A 19156-nucleotide genomic window follows, 5' to 3' on the forward strand; every position below is an offset into this window, starting at 1 on the left:
ATCCATTTATTTGTTCTTAGTTCTGTAGGTCAGAAATCCAAACTGGCCTGGCTGGGTTCTCCTAGGTTCTCCTCTTTCAAGGCTGAAGCCATCTGGCTGCATTCTCATCTGCATCTTGAAGTTCTCTATCAGACAGACTTAACTCCTTTTACTAGCAGAATTCAGTTCTTTGCAGTTGTTGAACTGAAGCTCCTATTTTCTTCTGGCTGCTGGCCAAGTTGATCTCAGCTCTTAGAGACTGCTGTCAGGACCTCTTCATGTCTTCCTTTCCATCTGAGCAGCAGATTCATATCAGATCCTTATCTTGCAAATCTGTTGCAGTAGAAAACTTTGTACTGTTAAGAGCTCGTGTGACTAGTTCTGGTATATCCAGATAACCTCTGGATCTTGAAGTCATCTGATTTGGAACTTCAATTAAATTTGCAAAATCAATTCATATCAGTAATTGGATTGGTATTTGATTAAATAGCCAGGAGGTGGGAATCATGGGAGCACATCTTAGAATTCTGCTACCATATTGAATTTAAACCTACAGTTGATACTATACAACTTTCTCATTTTTATCTATCTGATGTATACGTTTTCTTAAAATATCTTTTTTTTTAAGAGAGAGTGAGAGAGGGAGAGAGAGAGAGAGAGATTTTTTTTTTCAATATTTATTTTCTAGTTCTCAGCGGACACAACATCTTTTTTGGTATGTGGTGCTGAGGATCGAACCCGGGCCGCTCGCATGCCAGGCGAGCATGCTACCACTTGAGCCACATCCCCAGACCAAAATATCTTCTTTTAATTTGCATTTATCTGATTCCTGGAGAGTTTGAGTTATTCTTCATATGCATCTTGATCATTTGAATATTCTTTTCTGTAACTCTATTTTCCCAATTTGGGAAGCAAACAGGTAGTATTCCTACATCTTCTTAATCACTTGCCAATTTTAGGTGTTACAAATATTTTACTCTTAAATCTATCATTCTTTGCCTGTATCTTCCTTCATTAAAGTCCTTAGTTTTAATGTATTCAGATTTGTCAGTATTTTGGTTTATCACATGTGGTTTTAGGAACTCATTAAAGAAATCCTTTCCCCTGGCAGTCACAATTTGGGTACTTAATTCATTAGTTTTATTATTTCTTCATTATTAGTGAAGTATTTAAGATCACAAATTTAATATTCTAGTCCTAAATTGTATATTTGCTATTCTAGGTTAGTAGTTTTTTAACTTCTCAGATTCAACTGTTACTTTTTTTTTAGACAAGTTCTGGCTATTTTGTTAAGGCTGGCCCTGAACTCCTGGCTTCAAGCCATCTTCCCACCTTTGCCTCCACTAGCTGGGACTATAGGCCTACACTACCACACCTGGTTAATAATTATTCTTTTATGTACACTTTTCACAAAGTTGAGGTAAAACTCAGTTAACATAAAATTAACCATTTTAAAGGGTACATTTGTGGCATTTAGTACGTTCATAATAACTGATAATTACCATCTCTGTTAAGTTCTGAAACATTTTAATTACCCCAAAAGAAAACCCTTTGCCGATAAGTAGTCACTCCTATTTTCCCCTCCCCTTAGATGGTAACTCTCTATGGGTTTGTCTGTTTCATATAAATTAAATCATATCGTTTTTGTCTTTTATGTCTATCTTCTTTCACTTAACATAATATTTTCAGGGTTCAGCCATGTGTTAGTATATATATTTAATTTAAATAATATATAAGTGTACAAAAATTCCTTCTGTGGCTGAATAGTATCTGTTATTGTATATACCACATTTGGGTTATCCATTTTCCACTGATGGATATTTGAGTTGTTTCTATCTTTTGTCTACTAAGAATAGTGTTATTACAAATATTTGTATATAAATATTTTAAAACTTCATTTTAAATATTTTTTATATATATACCTAGTAGTAGAATTACTAGGTCACAGTAAATATATTTCAACTTTTTAAGAAACCACCACTTTTTTCCCTGGTAAACACACTATTTTACATTTCTAGTTTTATTCCATTGTAGTCAAAGAAGATATTTTGTATGATTTTAATTTTTTAAAAAAATTTGAGACTTTTTATGGCCTTGAATATGATCTGTCTTAGAAAATGGTCCAGGTGCATTTGAAATGAGCATGAATTCTGCTGTTGGCAGGTGAATTCTTCCATTTTTAAGTTCTTGGTTGCTTTAAACCTTTAACTGTTTTCTAGAGTGCCCACAATGTCAGCTCTTTTTTTTTTTTTGGAGGGGGTGCTTTTCTGTAGTGGGATAAGTCTTTAGAGCTATTTACTTGACCAGTTTTGCTGAGATCACTCTCAGTAATTACTTTTGAAAACAAATATTTTTAATATTTTGCAATTAAGTTTATTTGTAGTATAAGGTAATTCATCACATAAATAGAATTAAGGACAAAAATTACTTAAGTCAGCTCAATAAATGCAGAGAAATTCTTTGACAGAATTTGGCACCCATTCATGATAAAAGCTCTGAAGAAACTAGGGATAGAAGAAACCTACCCTAACATCATAAAGGCTATATATGACAAATCCAAAGCCAACATCATAGTGAATGGGGAAAAACTGAAAACATTTCCTTTAAAATCTAGAACAAGACAAGCCATTCTCATCATACTTATTCAGTGTAGTACTAGAAATAATTCTAGCCAGAGAAATTAGGCAAGACAAGAAATACAAGGGATAAAAATAGGAAAGGAAGAAGTCAAATTACCATTGTTTACAGATGGCATGATCTTAGAGAAGATCCAGAAAGCTACACCAAAAGAATGCTAAAGCTAATAAACAAATTCAACAAAGTAGCATATTAACAAAGTCAGCATACAAAAATCAGTAGCTTTCCTATGCACCAATTATGAATTTGCTGAGAAAGAAATCAGGAAAACAATCCATTCACAACAACCTCAAAAAAATAAAATACTTAGGAATAACTCTAACTAAGGATGTGGAGGACCTCTACAATGAAAACTATAGAACATTGAAGAAAAAAATCAAAGAAGACCTCAGAAGGTGGAAAAACTTCCCATGTTCATGGATAGGCAGAATTAATATTGTTAAAATGTCCATATTTCCAAAAGCAATATGTAGGTTCAGTGTGATCCCCATCAAAATACGGATGACATTCTTTGTAGAACTAGAAAAAACAGTCCTAAAATTCGTTTGTTAGAAAAAAAGACCCAGGATAGCCACAGCAACTCTAATACCTGACTTCAAATTATACTACAGCACTATAGAAACAACTGCATGGAACTGGCATAAAAACAAATATACCAGTGGTATAGAATAGAAGACATAAAAACAGACCATAGGAATCAATCATCTGATCCTTGACAAAGGTGCCAAAAACATACTTTGGAGAAAAGCCTTTTTAACAAATGATAAGGGTAAAACTGGTTATGTAGAAGAATGAATCATTTTCCTTAATTTTGACCCTGCACAAAAGCAACTCAAAATGGATCAAAGGCCTACTAATTAGATCAGAAACTGTGCAACTCCTAGAAGAAATCATAGGGTCAACATTTCAATATACAGGCATAGGCAACAACTTTCTCAGTAGGACTCTTAAAGCTCAGGAAATAATGCCTAGAGTTAATAAATGGGATGGCATAAAAAAAAAAAAAAAAACTTCTGCACAGCAAAGGAAACAATTAAGAATGTGAAGGGGGGACCTACAGAATGGAAGAATATCTTTGCTAACTACGCTTCTGAGACAGAATTAATATAGAATATATAGAATTCAAAAAAATTCACATTAAAAATTATAAGCATGGTGGCACATGCCTGTAATCTCAGCAGCACACGAAGCTGAGGCAGGAGAACTGCAAGTTCAGAGCCAACCTCAGCAATTTAGAGAGGTCCTGAGCAACTTAGCAAGATCCTGTCTCAAAAAATAAAGAGGGCTAGGGATGTAGCTCAGTGGTTTATACAAAAAAAAAAAATCAAATAACCCAGTTAATAAATGGGTAAATAAACTAGACAAACACTTCTGAAAAGAAGAAATATATATGGCCAACAGATATTTGAAAAGTGTTCAATATGGTTAGCAATTAGAGAAATGCAGATCAAAACTATACTCCAGTCAGAATGGCAAAGATTAAGTATACAGACAATAATAAATACTGGATAGGTTGTGTGGGAAAAGGTACACTGTTGGTGGGACTGCAGACTAGTAGAACCACTATAAAAAGCATTATGCAGTCTCCTCACAAAACTAGGAATGTAACCAAGTATAACATAGTATAGCTGTTCCACTCCTCGGTATTTTGGCAAAAGAACTAAAATCAGAATGCTGTAGCAATACAACCACCTCGGTATTTATAGCAGCACAGTTCACAATAGCTAAATCATGGAACAACCTGGGTGCTCATCAACAGATGAATGGGTAAAGAAATTGTGGTATATACACAAAGGAATTCTACAACCATAAAGAAGAATGAAATTAAGGCATTTGCTAGCCACACTCAAAAACTCAAAGGTTGGGGCTGGGATTGTGGCTCAGTGGTAGAGCGCTCGCCTAGCACAGACGGGACCCGGGTTCAATCCTCAGCACCACATAAAAATAAAGGCATTTTACACCTAAAAAATAAATATTAAAAAAAAAATTCAAAGGTTGAATGTTCTCTCTCTTATGTGGAAGCTAGAAAGGAAATAAAGGAAAGGAGGAGGGAAGGAGATGATATAAAAACGATACAGGAAAGATAAGTAGTGAAGAAGAATCTGGTGATCAAGAGGCAGAATGGAGAGATGGGAGAGGGGAGGCAATGCAGAATGCTTTTTTTTTTTTTTTTTTGTACTAGAGATGGAACCTAGCAGGGTGGCATCCCCACCCCACTTCCTTTTTTTTAAATTTTGAGACAGGGCCTTGCTGAGTTGCTTAGGGCCTCGCTAAGTTCCTGAAGCTGGACCTTAAACTTGCAATCCTCCTGTCTCAGCCTCCCAAGCCACTGAAATTACAGGCTTGTACCACCAAGCCGGCCAGGATGAATTCTTAAAAAATCATGTTATGTGCACATACAAATATACCACAGGAAATTTCACCCTTATGTATAAGTAAAAAGAACAAATAGACAAGTGAAAAGAAATCTAGCAGAGTAGAGGAAAGAGAATAGGGGAGGAGAGTGAGGGCCAGAGGGAAAAGGGGTGATTGTGAACCAAAATCGAATTTATGCATTCATGAGTTTGTGAACACCATTACCATCTATAAGGCTCTAATTAAAAAAAGAAAGAAAGAAAGAAAACTACACTGAGTCCAGGGGAGAGAGGAGAGAAGTGAAAGGAAAAATACTAGGGAATGATATTGGCCAAATTATGTTGTTTTATCGTGAGCATATACAAATATGTAACAACAAATTCCACCATTAACTACAACTATAATAAACCAATAAAAATATGGAAGAAAAAATCAATTTAATAATTATAAGATAGAAAAATAATTTATAATAACATAGTTATTTCAATGATAAACAGTCGCACATAATCTTGGGAGGTATAATGAAGTGGCATTATGTTTGTACCCATTTTAAAAAAATATTTTGTTTTAGTTGTGGTTGGACACAATACCTTTATTTTATTTTTATGTGGTGCTGAGGATCAAAGCCAGTGCTCCGCACATGCTAGGCAAGTACTCTACTGCTGAGCCACAACCCCAGCCCTGTTTGCACCCATTTAAAATGGTTAAATATATAAGATCAGAATCCATTTTGTACTAGTGCTAATAAGTAAAAGATTAAAATCTAGAAATAAAGACCAGACTTTTTTAAATGTACAAGGAATGACAGAAATTGCTTTAAGTAAATTTGGGATAAATACCCTATGCAAATTATAGACCAAAGAAGTGAAGGGGAGAGGGTATTATAGACTTACAAAGTTTTTGGAACCTTATTTGGAAAGCAGTTCTTCAGTGAATAATTAGTTATGAAATAACACAGAACATAGCTTTTATTTTGAGGTCAATTAGTCTTGAGTATATAAGTCCTTGAAAACAATATTCTTTCATCATTAATGGGATCTAAAGTTTTTTGTTGTTATTTGAAATTCTACAGATTGAACCCAAGAATCTAGTATGTGCTAGACAAACACTCTGCCACTGAGCTATATCCCCAGCCCAAAGATGGACTTTTAAAAAATAATTTATGTATAGGATCTCTAGGGTCAATAGCAAAGTAAGTTTGAAAAAATAAAATGAAAATTTTCAATTGGTAATTTTAACTGTACATTTCTTATTTAAACTCACACATCTACACTTAATATGCAATAGTTTTAGAATAGCCAATGAAATTAAATGATACCTTTATTTCATGTGTTTCCATAATTTAATGTTTGGTGTTAAGTGTATTCAAAGGAGTCCTACGTTTTCTATTACATACTTAAAATTGACTTTATTGTATGATAACTTCACTGTTACACTAAAACACTTTCAAATAAATGTGCAGTTTAAAATATGAGATTAGAAAATTTTGCTTTCTTCCAAAAAAGTAGTATGATAGTAATAAACTTGATTCAGAAGTTTTCTTAACTATATTGTTTAAATTGTACTTGGACCCCAAAATAGCTTTGTTTCTAAGCATACCTCTTATAAATGTTGGCTGGCTTGTTTATTACCTTTTTCAAATGGAATAATCATTTTCTCTACATAAAAGTTTATAAATGCCTAATTGCTCATTGTATCCTTTAAAGATTGGGTTACATTATTTCTGCTTCTTAACTGCAATGAATATTTAATAGAGCTTAATCCCTAGGTATCAGTGTGCCATTGATTGATTCCAAGACCCCAAGAATACCAAAATCTGAAAATGCTCATGTTCTTTATATAAAAATATAGCATACATTCACTTATTACCCATGCACGTCCTCCATATACTTTAAATCATTTCTTAATTACTTATGACACCTAATGTAATGTAAAAGCTATGTAAATGTTATTTTTTTAAGAGAGAGTGAGAGAGGAGAGAGAGAGAGAATTTTTAATATTTATTTTTTAGTTCTCGGCAGACACAGCATCTTTGTTGGTATGTGGTGCTGAGGATCGAACCCGGGCCGCAAGCATGCCAGGCGAGCGCGCTACCGCTTGAGCCACATCCCCAGCCCCTGTAAATAATTATTAAACTGTACTGTGTGGGGGATGATGACAAGGAAAAATTGTATGCATTCAGAACAGATGAAAGTTTTTCTTTTTCTGAATATTTTCAATCTGAGGTTGGCTGAATCTGCAAATGCAGAACTTGTAGGTACAAAGGGTTGATTGTAATTTGTTTATAACTTTATAATGTGTTAACAAAAATCTGTGTTAAAAGCACTGTCACTGTCTTAATAAAATGTGTTCCAAAGGCTATTCCCTTGAGAAAATTAAGCCTCAGCTGTAGGTTAAAAGTTGGAGAAATTATGTAATTCTTTGCATTTAAAATTATAAATTTAGAAACTCTAGCCTTGGTTTGCCCCTTAATCAGAATCACTTTTTATGGAGAAGTATACTTTATAACAAAGGTACCTCATCCCTTGGTTTTTGTGTTTTAAAAATATGGGGCAAAATTTACGTGACTTTCGTATTTTCTAAATAGGCATTTTCTCTTTTAGATATGTGCTGAGAACCACCTTTATTTTCTTGAGAATGATCAGTCCTTGCATAGGTTAAATTGCACTGATTTTTAGTTCTGGCATGTGTGTAAATGTGAAAAGTAAAGCAAAATATGTAATAGCTTTCTGTGGCTTATGTTTTTCCTTTGCAGCCTTCAAGCAAAATAAAGTTACCTGAGGAGAATTTCTTCAATGTTCCTGCTTTCTTAACTGTATCAGGACAACTTCATCTAGAAGTGATGTCAGGGTACAGAATTTTATTTTCTATTTTCCTTGTGCTGATAGTGGTTTGGGTGATGGGAAAATAGTGCTTCCCTTCCCAGTGCTCATACCTAAAAATTGGAATTAGCCTTTATAGTCTACTTGAATTTACCAAAAGTATATTTAGATTGACAGTTTGACAAAATCCAGGGTTCTTGGTTTAAAAAAAAAATCCACATTAGTCTAGACTTTTGTTTTTAGTAAATATAGAACACTGAAAATGTGAATTTGGGATTTTTTTCTTTTTACTAATCCATGTAATCAGACTTTAAGTAAAATTAATAATATGTATTGGAAATAAGAACAGTTCATAATTCACACCTGAATCAGGTATTAACCTGTTTGACTTAGAAAAAGAAAGGTACCTGAAACAGATAGAAGGAAGCATTTTTTTTTTCAACAAGTGGTTTAAATAAAGAAAATTTACCCATGGATCCATTGTGAGACCCATTAACAAGTCTTTAAAATAAGATCAAAAAAATTAATTTTAGTCACTGTCAGCCCTCTAGAAAATCATTGTATTTCTTTGGGCTCAACTTCCTTTTCTTAAAACAAGGGATTAAGCAAGAAGATCTTTAAAATCCTGTCTAAATCTTATGTTCTGTGATTATAGTTTATTTCTTTCCTTTTTTGGAGGGAGGTTATTTTGTTTTGTTGGTATTGAAATTGAACTCATGGGCACTTTACCACTGAACTATATCCCCAGCCTTTTAAAATTTTTTATTTTGAGACAGGGTCTCATCAAGTTGTTTATAGCCTCACTAAATGACTGAGGCTTCCCTTGAACTTGGGATCCTCCAGCTTCAGCCTCTTGAGTAGCTGGGATTACAGGCATTTAGCTACCATACCCAGTTGTAAGTAGTTTCTTAATGTTGACCAATAAGTACTGCTTTTCCTATATGAATCTTTGTTTTCTGAAATAGGGATTGGGCCTTAATAGTCTTTTCAGAAAATAGCTTGAGTGAAAAGAATCTTTGTGTTCCCCATTGTTTAAAAATGCACAAGTGAAAAAACTTAAGGGAAATGTAATAAAATAGACTGCATGTTTATATCTATACATACTTTAGGGCAGGATGGAAAGTCAAGGGTAGAACAAAGATGATCTTGAAAATAACATATACTTGAGCTGGAAGTTTGCTGGGGCCCCTTCGGCTGTGGCTCTCAACACTCTGCCCTTTTTATTTTTATTTAGAGACAGGGTCTTGATAAGTTGCTTAGGGCCTCACTAAGTTGCTGAGGTTGGCTTTGAACTTGTGGTCCTCCTGCCTCAGCCTTCTGAGTTGCTGGGATTACAGTGCTGGGGATCAAACCCAGGGCTTCCTCACACATGCTAAGCAAGCACTCTTGAAGCCTAGTGTTAAAAACTTCATATTGGGGGAACGCCGGGGGCGGAGAGAGCGACCAGGGCAGCGCTGGCTGTGGAGGCCGCGGCAGAGAGAAGCGCGGGAGCCCGAGGCTAAGACACACCGGAGAGAGCGAGCCAGCACCCCACCATCATCCCGAAACAGCGAGAAGAGGAAGATGGCGGTGGGATGTGAGTAAGCCTCTCCCTGCTCCGCGCCCCGCCGCGTCTGAAAAGCTGAGACAGACAGCTGCGACTCAGCATTAAGCCATCCGGCTGAGGCGGCTGGTCAGCCCTTCTCATCCTACGGAGGTGGATGCCTGCTGGGCCTTCGTGGGTAGTGGCCGCAGGGTCCAGGCGGGGCTTGGGAAAGACAGGGGGACCCGCCCGTGGCATTGGTCGCCCGGCAGGGGGAGGCGAACTGTCGCCGTTTGCGGGGGACACCACTGTGGTGGAGGGCTGGTGTCTCAGGGCTGCGGCGGAGGAGATAACTTCATTGAAGCCTGCTGCTACAGGTGTGTGGACCCCTGGCTTTCCCTCTCCACGCATCAGGGAAACCTTAAGGGCCCTTCCCAGCTCTCCCGTGAGTGCTACAGCCAGCCCGAGGGAGGCAGAGGTGGTGTGGGACTGCCGCTCCCGCCAGGGCTGACTGCTGAGGTCTCTTGCACCAGCTACGGGGGTGTAGCTACCAGAGGGCAAGTAAAATTCGCTGAGGATTCTCAGTCCCAAGCTCTACAAACTTAGGGTCTGAGGGAATGGCAATCTGGAGGAGTGAGCTCAGTCGTTCATGAAAACAGGGCTCCCGGGAGCAGCAGACCCGGCCTGTAGCCAGTATTGTGGTGAGAGGGGCCTGGCTAGAGGAAAAGTGGAAGTGATTGGACACAAGAGGAGGCCCTAGGCACTCAAGATTGGAGACTCGCCCAGTCTGGGAGGAGCTGCTGCACAGTGATTGGTTCCCGCGTACTGACTGGATAGACTTGACCCACCACCTAGTGGAAGAGAAGTTAATCAAACTCTAAGACGGCATTTATTAGTTTTTTTTTTTTTTTTTGATTGGGGTTTTTCTTTCATCTTCATTTTTCTATCTTGTTTTTTTTTCTTTTTTCTTCTTCTTTCTCTTCTAGCTTTAATTTTAATATTTTTTTAATTATTATTATTATTTTTTAAAATTTTTGTTCTTTTTTAGTTCCTATTTCTTTCTTCTTTTGTCTTTTCATTTTTCTTATCCCCCCTTCCTTCAATTCTACCTGCCTACTCTCATTCTCCTTAGTGACTTCTTCCCTTCCCTTCTAATACCTTTCCTCCCAAGCATAAAATAAATTTATAGGAATAAACAGTAACTCAGCAGTCAAACAGAACAAGAAGCAACATGAGCAGCTTCAAGAAACAAGGAAGAAAAGGAGTACAAACAATGCAGGACAGCCTAAATATTCAGGAGGACCTAGAGTCATCAGAAAAATGGTCATATAAAGACCTCAAGGGACACCTTAGACAGATGGAATGGAACCTTAAAGAGGATACAAGACAGCAAATTCAAGCAGCGAGAGAACACATTGAGAATGAATTACATAAACAGCTAAAAGAAGAAGTTAAGCATCTTTATCAGGAGATAGAGATTATAAAAAATAATCAAACAATAATTCTAGAAATGAAGGAAACGATAAACCAAATTAAAAACTCAATTGAGAGTATCACTAACAGAGTGGAGCAAGTAGAAACCAGAACGTCAGATAATGAAGACAAAATATACCATCTTGAAAAGAGTCTAGCCAACTCAGAAAGGCTGGTAAAAAAAACACGAGAAAAACATCCAAGAGCTATGGGATAACATGAAGAAACCAAACTTACGAGTCATCGGGATAGAAGAGGGTACAGAGATTCAAACCAAGGGAATAAGAAACCTGCTGAATGAAATAATTACAGAAAACTTTCCAGAAATAAAAAAGGAAACAGATATACAAATTGAAGATGCATACAGGACTCCGAGCACACAAAATCACAGTAGACCAACACCAAGACACATTGTTATGAAGATATCCAATATACAGAACAAAGAGAAAATATTAAAAGCTACAAGAGAAAGGAGACAGATTACATTTAGGGGTAAACCAATACGGTTAACAACGGACTTTTCATCACAGACACTGAAAGCAAGAAGGTCATGGAACAATGTATTTCAAACACTGAAAGACAATGGATGCCAACCAAGAATTCTGTATCCAGCAAAATTAAGCTTCAGGTATGACAAAAAAAATAAAGATCTTTCAGGATAAACAAAAGTTAAAAGAATTTGCAGCCAGAAAACCAGCATTGCAAAGCATTTTGAGCAAAACACTACACGAGGAAGAAATGAAAAACAATAACCAAAACCATCAGTGGGAGGTGCCTCAGTAAAGATAGAGGGCGAGGGGAAAGATAATCACGGAGAAACAAACTACATTTTTTTTTAAAAAAAAGGATAAACAATCAAACATGGATGGAAGTTCAAACCATATATCAATAGTAACTCTGAATGTTAATGGCCTAAACTCTCCAATAAAGCAACATAGGCTGGTATCATGGATTAAAAAACAAATCCAACAATATGCTGCCCCCAGGAGACACATCTGATTGGAAAAGACATACACAGGCTGAAAGTGAAAGGATGGGAAAAAATATACCACGCACACAGTTCTCGTAAGCAAGCAGGAGTGGCCATCCTCATATCGAATAAAATCAACTTCAAGACTAAGTTAATCAAAAGGGATAAAGAAGGTCATTATATACTGTTAAAAGGAACCCTTCACCAACAAGACATAACAATTATCAATATTTATGGACCAAATAATGGTGCTGCGACATTCATAAAACAAATTCTCCTCAAGTTCAAGAATCAAATAGACCACAACACAATAATTATGGGTGACTTCAACACACCTCTTTCACCATTGGACAGATCCTCCAAACAAAAATTGAATAAAGAAACTATAGAACTCAATATCACAATCAATAACCTAAACTTAACTGACATATATAGAATATATCAACCATCATCAAATAGATATACTTTTTTCTCAGCAGCACATGGATCCTTCTCAAAAATAGACCATATATTATGCCATAGGGCAACCCTCAGTAAATATAAAGGGGTGCAGATAATACCATGCATTTTATCTGATCATAATGGAATGAAACTGGAAATCAATGATAAAAGAAGGAAGGAAAAATCCTACATCACATGGAAAATGAACAATATGTTACTGAATGATCAATGGGTTACAGAAGACATAAAGGAGGAAATCAAAAAATTCTTAGAGATAAATGAAAATACAGACACAACATATCGGAATCTATGGGACACAATGAAAGCAGTTTTAAGAGGAAAATTCATCGCCTGGTGGTCATTCCTCAAAAAAAGAAAAAACCAACAAATAAATGAGCTCACACTTCATCTCAAAGCCCTAGAAAAGGAAGAGCAAAACAACAGCAAATGTAGCAGAAGGCTAGAAATAATTAAAATCAGAGCGGAAATCAATGAAATTGAAACAAAAGAAACTATTGAAAAAATTAACAAAACTAAAAGTTGGTTCTTCGAAAAAATAAATAAGATCGACAGACCTTTAGCCATGCTAACGAAGAGAAGAAGAGAGAGAACTCAAATTACTAACATATGGGACGAAAAAGGCAATATCACAACAGATGCTACAGAAATACAGAAGACAATTAGAAATTATTTTGAAAACCTATATTCCAACAAAATAGAAGATAGTGAAGACATCGATAAATTTCTTAAGTCACAAGAGTTAACAACAAGAATCAACAAATGGGACTTAATTAAACTTAAAAGTTTTTTTCTCAGCAAGAGAAACAATAAGAGAGGTAAATAGGGAGCCTACATCCTGGGAACAAATCTTTACCCCTCACACTTCAGATAGAGCCCTAATATCCAGAGTTTACAAAGAACTTAAAAAATTAGACAATAAGATAACAAATAACCCAATCAACAAATGGGCCAAGGACCTGAACAGACACTTCTCAGAGGAGGATAAACAATCAATCAACAAGTCATGAAAAAATGCTCACCATCTCTAGCAGTCAGAGAAATGCAAATCAAAACCACCCTAAGATACCATTTCACTCCAGTAAGATTGGCAGCCACTATGAAGTCAAACAACAACAAGTGCTGGAGAGGTTGTGGAGAAAAGGGTACACTTGTACATTGCTGGTGGGACTGCAAATTGGTGCGGCCAATTTGGAAAGCAGTTTGGAGATTCCTGGGAAAGATGGGAATGGAACCACCATTTGACCCTGCTATTGCCCTTCTTGGACTATTCCCTGAAGACCTTAAAAGAGCATGCTACAGGGATACTGCCACATCGATGTTCATAGCAGCACAATTCACAATTGCTAGACTGTGGAACCAACCCAGATGCCCCTCAGTAGATGAATGGATAAAAAAAATGTGGCATCTATACACAATGGAGTACTATGCAGCAATAAAAAATGACAAAATCATAGAATTTGCAGGGAAATGGACGGCACTAGAGCAGATTATGCTTAGTGAAGCTAGCCAATCCCTAAAAAACAAATGCCAAATGTCTTCTTTGATATAATGAGAGCAAATATGAACAGAGCAGGGAGGAAGAGTAGGAAGAAAAGAGTAACATCAATCAGTGACATGAGATGGGAGGGAAAGGGAGAGATGAGGAAAATTGCATGGAAATGAAGGGAGACCCTCATTGCTATACAAAATTACATATAAGAGGTTGGGAGGGGAATGGGAAAATAAACAAGGAGAGAAATGAATTACAGTAGATGGGGTAGAGAGAGAAGAAGGGAGGGGAGGGGAGGGGGGATAGTAGGGGATAGGAAAGATAGCAGAATACAACAATTACTAATAGGGCATTATGTAAAATTGTGGATATGTAACCGACGTGATTCTGCAATCTGCATTTGGGGTAAAATTGGGGGTTCATAACCCACTTCAATCTAATGTATGAAGTATGATATGTCAAGAGCTTTGTAAAGTTGTGAACAACCAATAAAAAAAAACTTCATATTGAAAAAAAAGAGAAAATAACATATACTTAAATTGTTTTTTACTTTATCTTTGAGACAGAAGTTATTTGATAATTCCATGTAGTTTTACCAGATTACTATCCAGAAAAATTGTTATCATAATAGCTCTACAAGACTAGGATTTGCAGGGCTGGCTGATAGTTGGTAAGGTGATGTCAGTCATATCTTAGAAAGCTTCCTATGCCTGTGAAAGTATAATTTTTAAAAATTAAAACCATCACTGATACAAATATAAGTGAACATGTATCAAAGACTTTATTTAATTAGTTAATTGCTTAGGGAACAATGAAGTAGGCTGTTCCAAATAGCACCTAAGGAACTCCATATTCATAGGCAATTTAACATCTGGTGGAATAAGATTTCTAAATTAGTTACAAACTGGTTGATGTCCTACAGACCAGTAGATCCTAGCCATGGGGATCATCTCTTCTCCCTGAAAGAAATGGCTTTCAACTCTAAAGGATAAAACTTTAAGTTAACAAGTAGCTTCACTTAATCTAGAATATTTAATTAGTAATAAGTAGAAGAATAGAGCATGTACATTCCCCTAAGTAATTAAATAACCTTTGAATGGGTGTGAATCCCCACATCATATTGAAAGGACATCGCTGTTTTCCCTCCACATTTTTTAATTGGTGCATTAGTTGTATCAATTAACAATGGGATTTTTTGTTACATATTCCTTTGTGCACACAATACACAGTATAACAATATAATTTGACCAGTATCACCACCAGTACTTCCCCTCTCCCTCCACACCTCCTTCCCCAGCTCCCTTTCCTCTTCTGATCCCTTGGATTTTCATGAGATCCACCCCTACCTTTCTTCACCTTTTTCTCTCTAGCTGCTGCAGATGAGAAAAAACATACAACCTTTAACCTTCTGAGTTTAATTTATTTTGCTTAACATAATGGTTTTTAATTCCATCCATTTTCTTACAAATAACAATTTCATTTTACTTTAGGACTGGATAAATTCCATTGTGTATATATATTCACCGCATTTTCTTTATTCATTTATTAGTTGATCGACATCTAGGCTGGTTGCTTAGTTTGGCTGTTTGCTGCTGTAAACATGGGTATGCATGTATCACTGTATCACTGACTTTAATTCTTCAGATTAAATATCAAAGAGTGGTATAGCTGGTTCATATGGTGGTTCCATGCCTAATCTTTTGAGGAACCTCCATACTGATTTTCATAGCTCTTGTATTAATTTACAATCTAACCAACAGTGTAAGAATGTTCTTTTTTTCCACATCCTCTCCAGCATTCATCATTATTTGTATTCTTGATTACTGCCATTCTGATTGGTGTGAGATGAAATCTCAGTGTAGGTTTTGTTTGTTATTTTTAAGCACTGGGGATTGAGCTCAGGGCCACTAGACCATTGAACTATATCTCCAGCTCTATTTTGTATTTTATTTAGAGACAGGGTCCCACTGAGTTGCTTAGCACTATGCTATTGCTGAGGCTGACTTTGAACTCTAGATCCTCCTGACTTAGCCTCTGGAGCTGCTGGAATTATAGGCGTGTGCCACTTTGTCCAGCTCAGTGTAGTTTTGATTTGCATTTCCCTAATTACTAATGATATTGAACATTTTTTCATATATTTGTGGTCATTTGTATCTTTGCAGAGGTGTCTGTTTAATTCACTTACTCATTTATTAATTGGGTTATTTAATTTTTTGGTGTAAAGTTTTTTGAGTTCCTTATATATTCTAGATATTAATCCTCTGTAAGAACAGTAATTAGCAAAGGTTTTCCCCCTTTCTGTAGGTTCTCTCTTCACATTCCTATTTGCTTCCTTTTCTGTGCAAAAGCTCTTTAATTTGAAATATGTCACTTTTTATACCTTTATTTTGTTTATTTATTTTTATGTGGTACTGAGGATCGAACTCAGCGCCTCGCATATGCCAGGAGAGCACTATACCACTGAGCCACAACTCTAGTCCCAGAAATCACTTTTTAAAAGCTGTCTACCTTTTTGCTTTATGTCCAGTGTTTGGATAACTTTTTTTAACCACCTTTCAGTATTCATTTCTTTATAAGGTACCCTGTTGATAACCAGAAATATTATAACAGGGGAAGATGTAAATTTACCAAATACTTATTTCTGTAGTGTGATATTTGAATATATTAAACATGCCTCTTTTCCAGCAAAGTGACCTGAACTACAAAAGAGGGTACAGTGAAACTTAACAGAGTATTAAACTGGTGAATTATTAGGTCTTATTTTTATAATGTGTTATGAGTTTTTTCTGATAATGTCAGTCATATGTTCCTAGTTTAATAAACATAGTTCTGGGACTATTAATATAAAGTATATCATGTTTCTGAATAATGCATGATTTAATATGTAGTAAGAGATTGTTGGTCCTTTTCCCCTCAGCTTTGTTTTTTGTTTAATTTTATTTTAAAAGACTTTTAAAGTGGTATAAATGGTAGTTAAATTTAGAAGGTTAGCATTTTCCAAAAGGTCATCTATGTTAGTTTGGTGGGTTTAAGGCTCCATTTTGAAGTTAATTTTTAAAAAGTTTTTAAAGTAAGCATTCTGTTTCAGAATAATTTTAGATAACATTCAAAAGTTGTAGAGGTAGTACACATTTTATATAGTACCCCCTACCCACTTTCCCCCATTACCATGGTGCATCTGTCAAAACTGAGAACCCATTATTAGTACATTACTAGTAACTAGTAACTAAATGCCAGACTTTATTTAGATTTCACCAGTCTTTCTATTAATATCATCCTTCTCTTTTCCAGGATTCAGTTCAGGGAACCATATAAAGCTTAGCTCTCTTGTTGCCCAAGTCTCTTCCAATCTGTGACAGTTTCTCAATCTTCTTCTTTATGACCTGTTTGTTGAATGTACCCTAATTTGGGTTTCTTTATTTTTCTCATGATTAGACTGAAGTTATTTTGGTTTTTGGAAAGAATGCCACAAAGACAAAGTGTTCTTCTCATCGTCTCAAGGAATATGTGATATACATATGGTGATACCTTACTTACTTGCAGTAGTGTTTGTTTTGTTTCTCCCCTGAAAATACTTTATTCTGTGGAAATAAGTCTCTAGGTCTTATCTCCTCTCACTGGGGATGGGAATTTGGAGGGTGGGAGATGGAATTAACTGCCAATTTGTAGAGGGGGAATATTTGAAATTCTGTATGGAAGACTGGTTATCTTCTCACTTTTGTTTATTAAGTTCATTTACATCAGAATGGACTCATGTATATTTATTTTATAGTTGGGTTATCATTCAGTACTGTGTTATTTACTTTGTTGCTTAAGCCATTTTCACTTTTAATTATTGAAAACTCATGCAGATTGACTCTTGTGTCCCTTTGGCATTCGTCTATCCTGTCAATACTTCCTTATTCTCTGATGTCACAGGATGCCCCAGTTTGTTGTTGTTTTGTTATTGTTTCTTAGGTTTGCTTACCTTTAAGCATTGTTTTCTTTCCTTTCTTTCGCTTTGCTCCATCCTCAACTGCTTCTCTCTTTTCTTTCAAGAGTTGTCATATATACACTAACACATCATTATCACTCTAAGTCTGTAAGTTCACATTAGAGTTTACTCTTGGAGTTGTAAATTCTGTGCATTTTGACAAATCTGTAATGGCATGTATCTGCCTCTATAGTATTGCACATAATAATTTCACTACTCTAAAAATTCTCTCTCCTCTACCTAGTCATCCCTCCTTCCTAATCCCTAGGACCATTGATCTTTTCAGTGTCTCAGTAGCTTTGCCTTTTCTGTTCTGTTATGTAGTTGGAAATTTAGTATCTAGCCTTTTCAGGTTAGCATTGTTTTCTTAGGGAAGTAATATTAATTTAAAGTTCTTCCCTGTCTTTTAATTGCTTGATAGTACATTTTTTTTAGCACCAAATAATATTCTGTTATCCATAGGTAACACAGTTTATCCATTTACCAGTTAAAGGACATCTTTGTTATTTCCAAGTTTGGGCAGTTTTTCCAGGTTTGTTTTACCTACCCTGGCCCTAAAATCAGCCATTTCTCTAAGGACCATGGTTTCTTTTATTGGAAACCAAGATTTGATCACTGGATATACTTTCTACTACTGGGGTTGGTCAAGGGCAGTTACTGCTTTTGATTACCTCTCAATAGATTTAGCTACGCACACACACACACAGTTTTGTTTGTTTGCTTGTTTCAGGGATTGAATCCAGGAGCTCCTAACCACTGAGCCACATTTCCAGCCCTTTTTATTTTTTTATTTTGAGACAGGGTCTAAGTAAGTTGCTTAGGGCCTCATTGAGTTGCTGAGGCTCACCTCAAATTTGTGATCCTCTTACCTCAGCCTCCCAAGTCACTCAGATTACAGGTGTATGCCACCACACCCAGCTTTTTTTTTTAATGGAAAACTTATGTTTTCTTTGAATTCTTATAAGTGGAAAGCTCATTCTGAGAGTCAGTAATGCTCTAAATTGCAAATCCTTTTAATAAATGTAATAAAATATCCTATTTTTATCAATTAAAAACAGAATGAGAGTATCAGCCTCATGTATTTGAAAGAATTATTTATTGTTTCTTTTTTTCCTCTTTTTCTCTTTCTTTTCAGCAGTGATGATTTGGTTTTTGTTTTGTACTAAGCCATAAACAGGAATATTTCAAGTTAAAACTAATATTCTTGAACATTGTTGTTCAAAGTATAAATTGGTACAGTCTTTCTGGAGGAATACTTTTTTTCACAGAATTTCATTTCTGGGATTTTTTTTTCTTAACATGATTATCTGATAACTGTACAGAGATTTATAAATAAAAATGTTGAAAGCAGTTTTATTTATAATAGTAAAAAATTTCTAATAATCTAAATGTTCTTTCAAAAAAATGGTTAACCCACAGTAAACCAAGAAAAATAGTCATTGACATTTACCATCTGCAGCTTATGATCTTATTT

At 35.7% G+C, this 19156-nt stretch overlaps 1 protein-coding gene across 2 annotated transcripts in view; it reads left to right on the forward strand.

Moving 5' to 3' along the window:
- Window positions 1–7730: 7730 nt before the first annotated feature.
- LOC308635908 (asparaginyl-tRNA synthetase-like) overlaps window positions 7731–19156 on the forward strand; it is an 88262-nt gene continuing 76836 nt past the window's right edge. For both annotated transcript variants that reach the window (XM_081270780.1, XM_081270778.1), the window contains exon 1: window positions 7731–7821. In XM_081270780.1, coding sequence (XP_081126906.1) covers window positions 7814–7821 — 8 coding nt within the window. In that variant the 5' untranslated portion in view covers window positions 7731–7813. The remainder of the gene's footprint in view (window positions 7822–19156) is intronic.

This window comes from Spermophilus citellus (genome assembly GCF_964194105.1).
Source record: "Spermophilus citellus genome assembly, chromosome: 2".
Classification (NCBI taxonomy): Eukaryota; Metazoa; Chordata; class Mammalia; order Rodentia; family Sciuridae; genus Spermophilus; species Spermophilus citellus.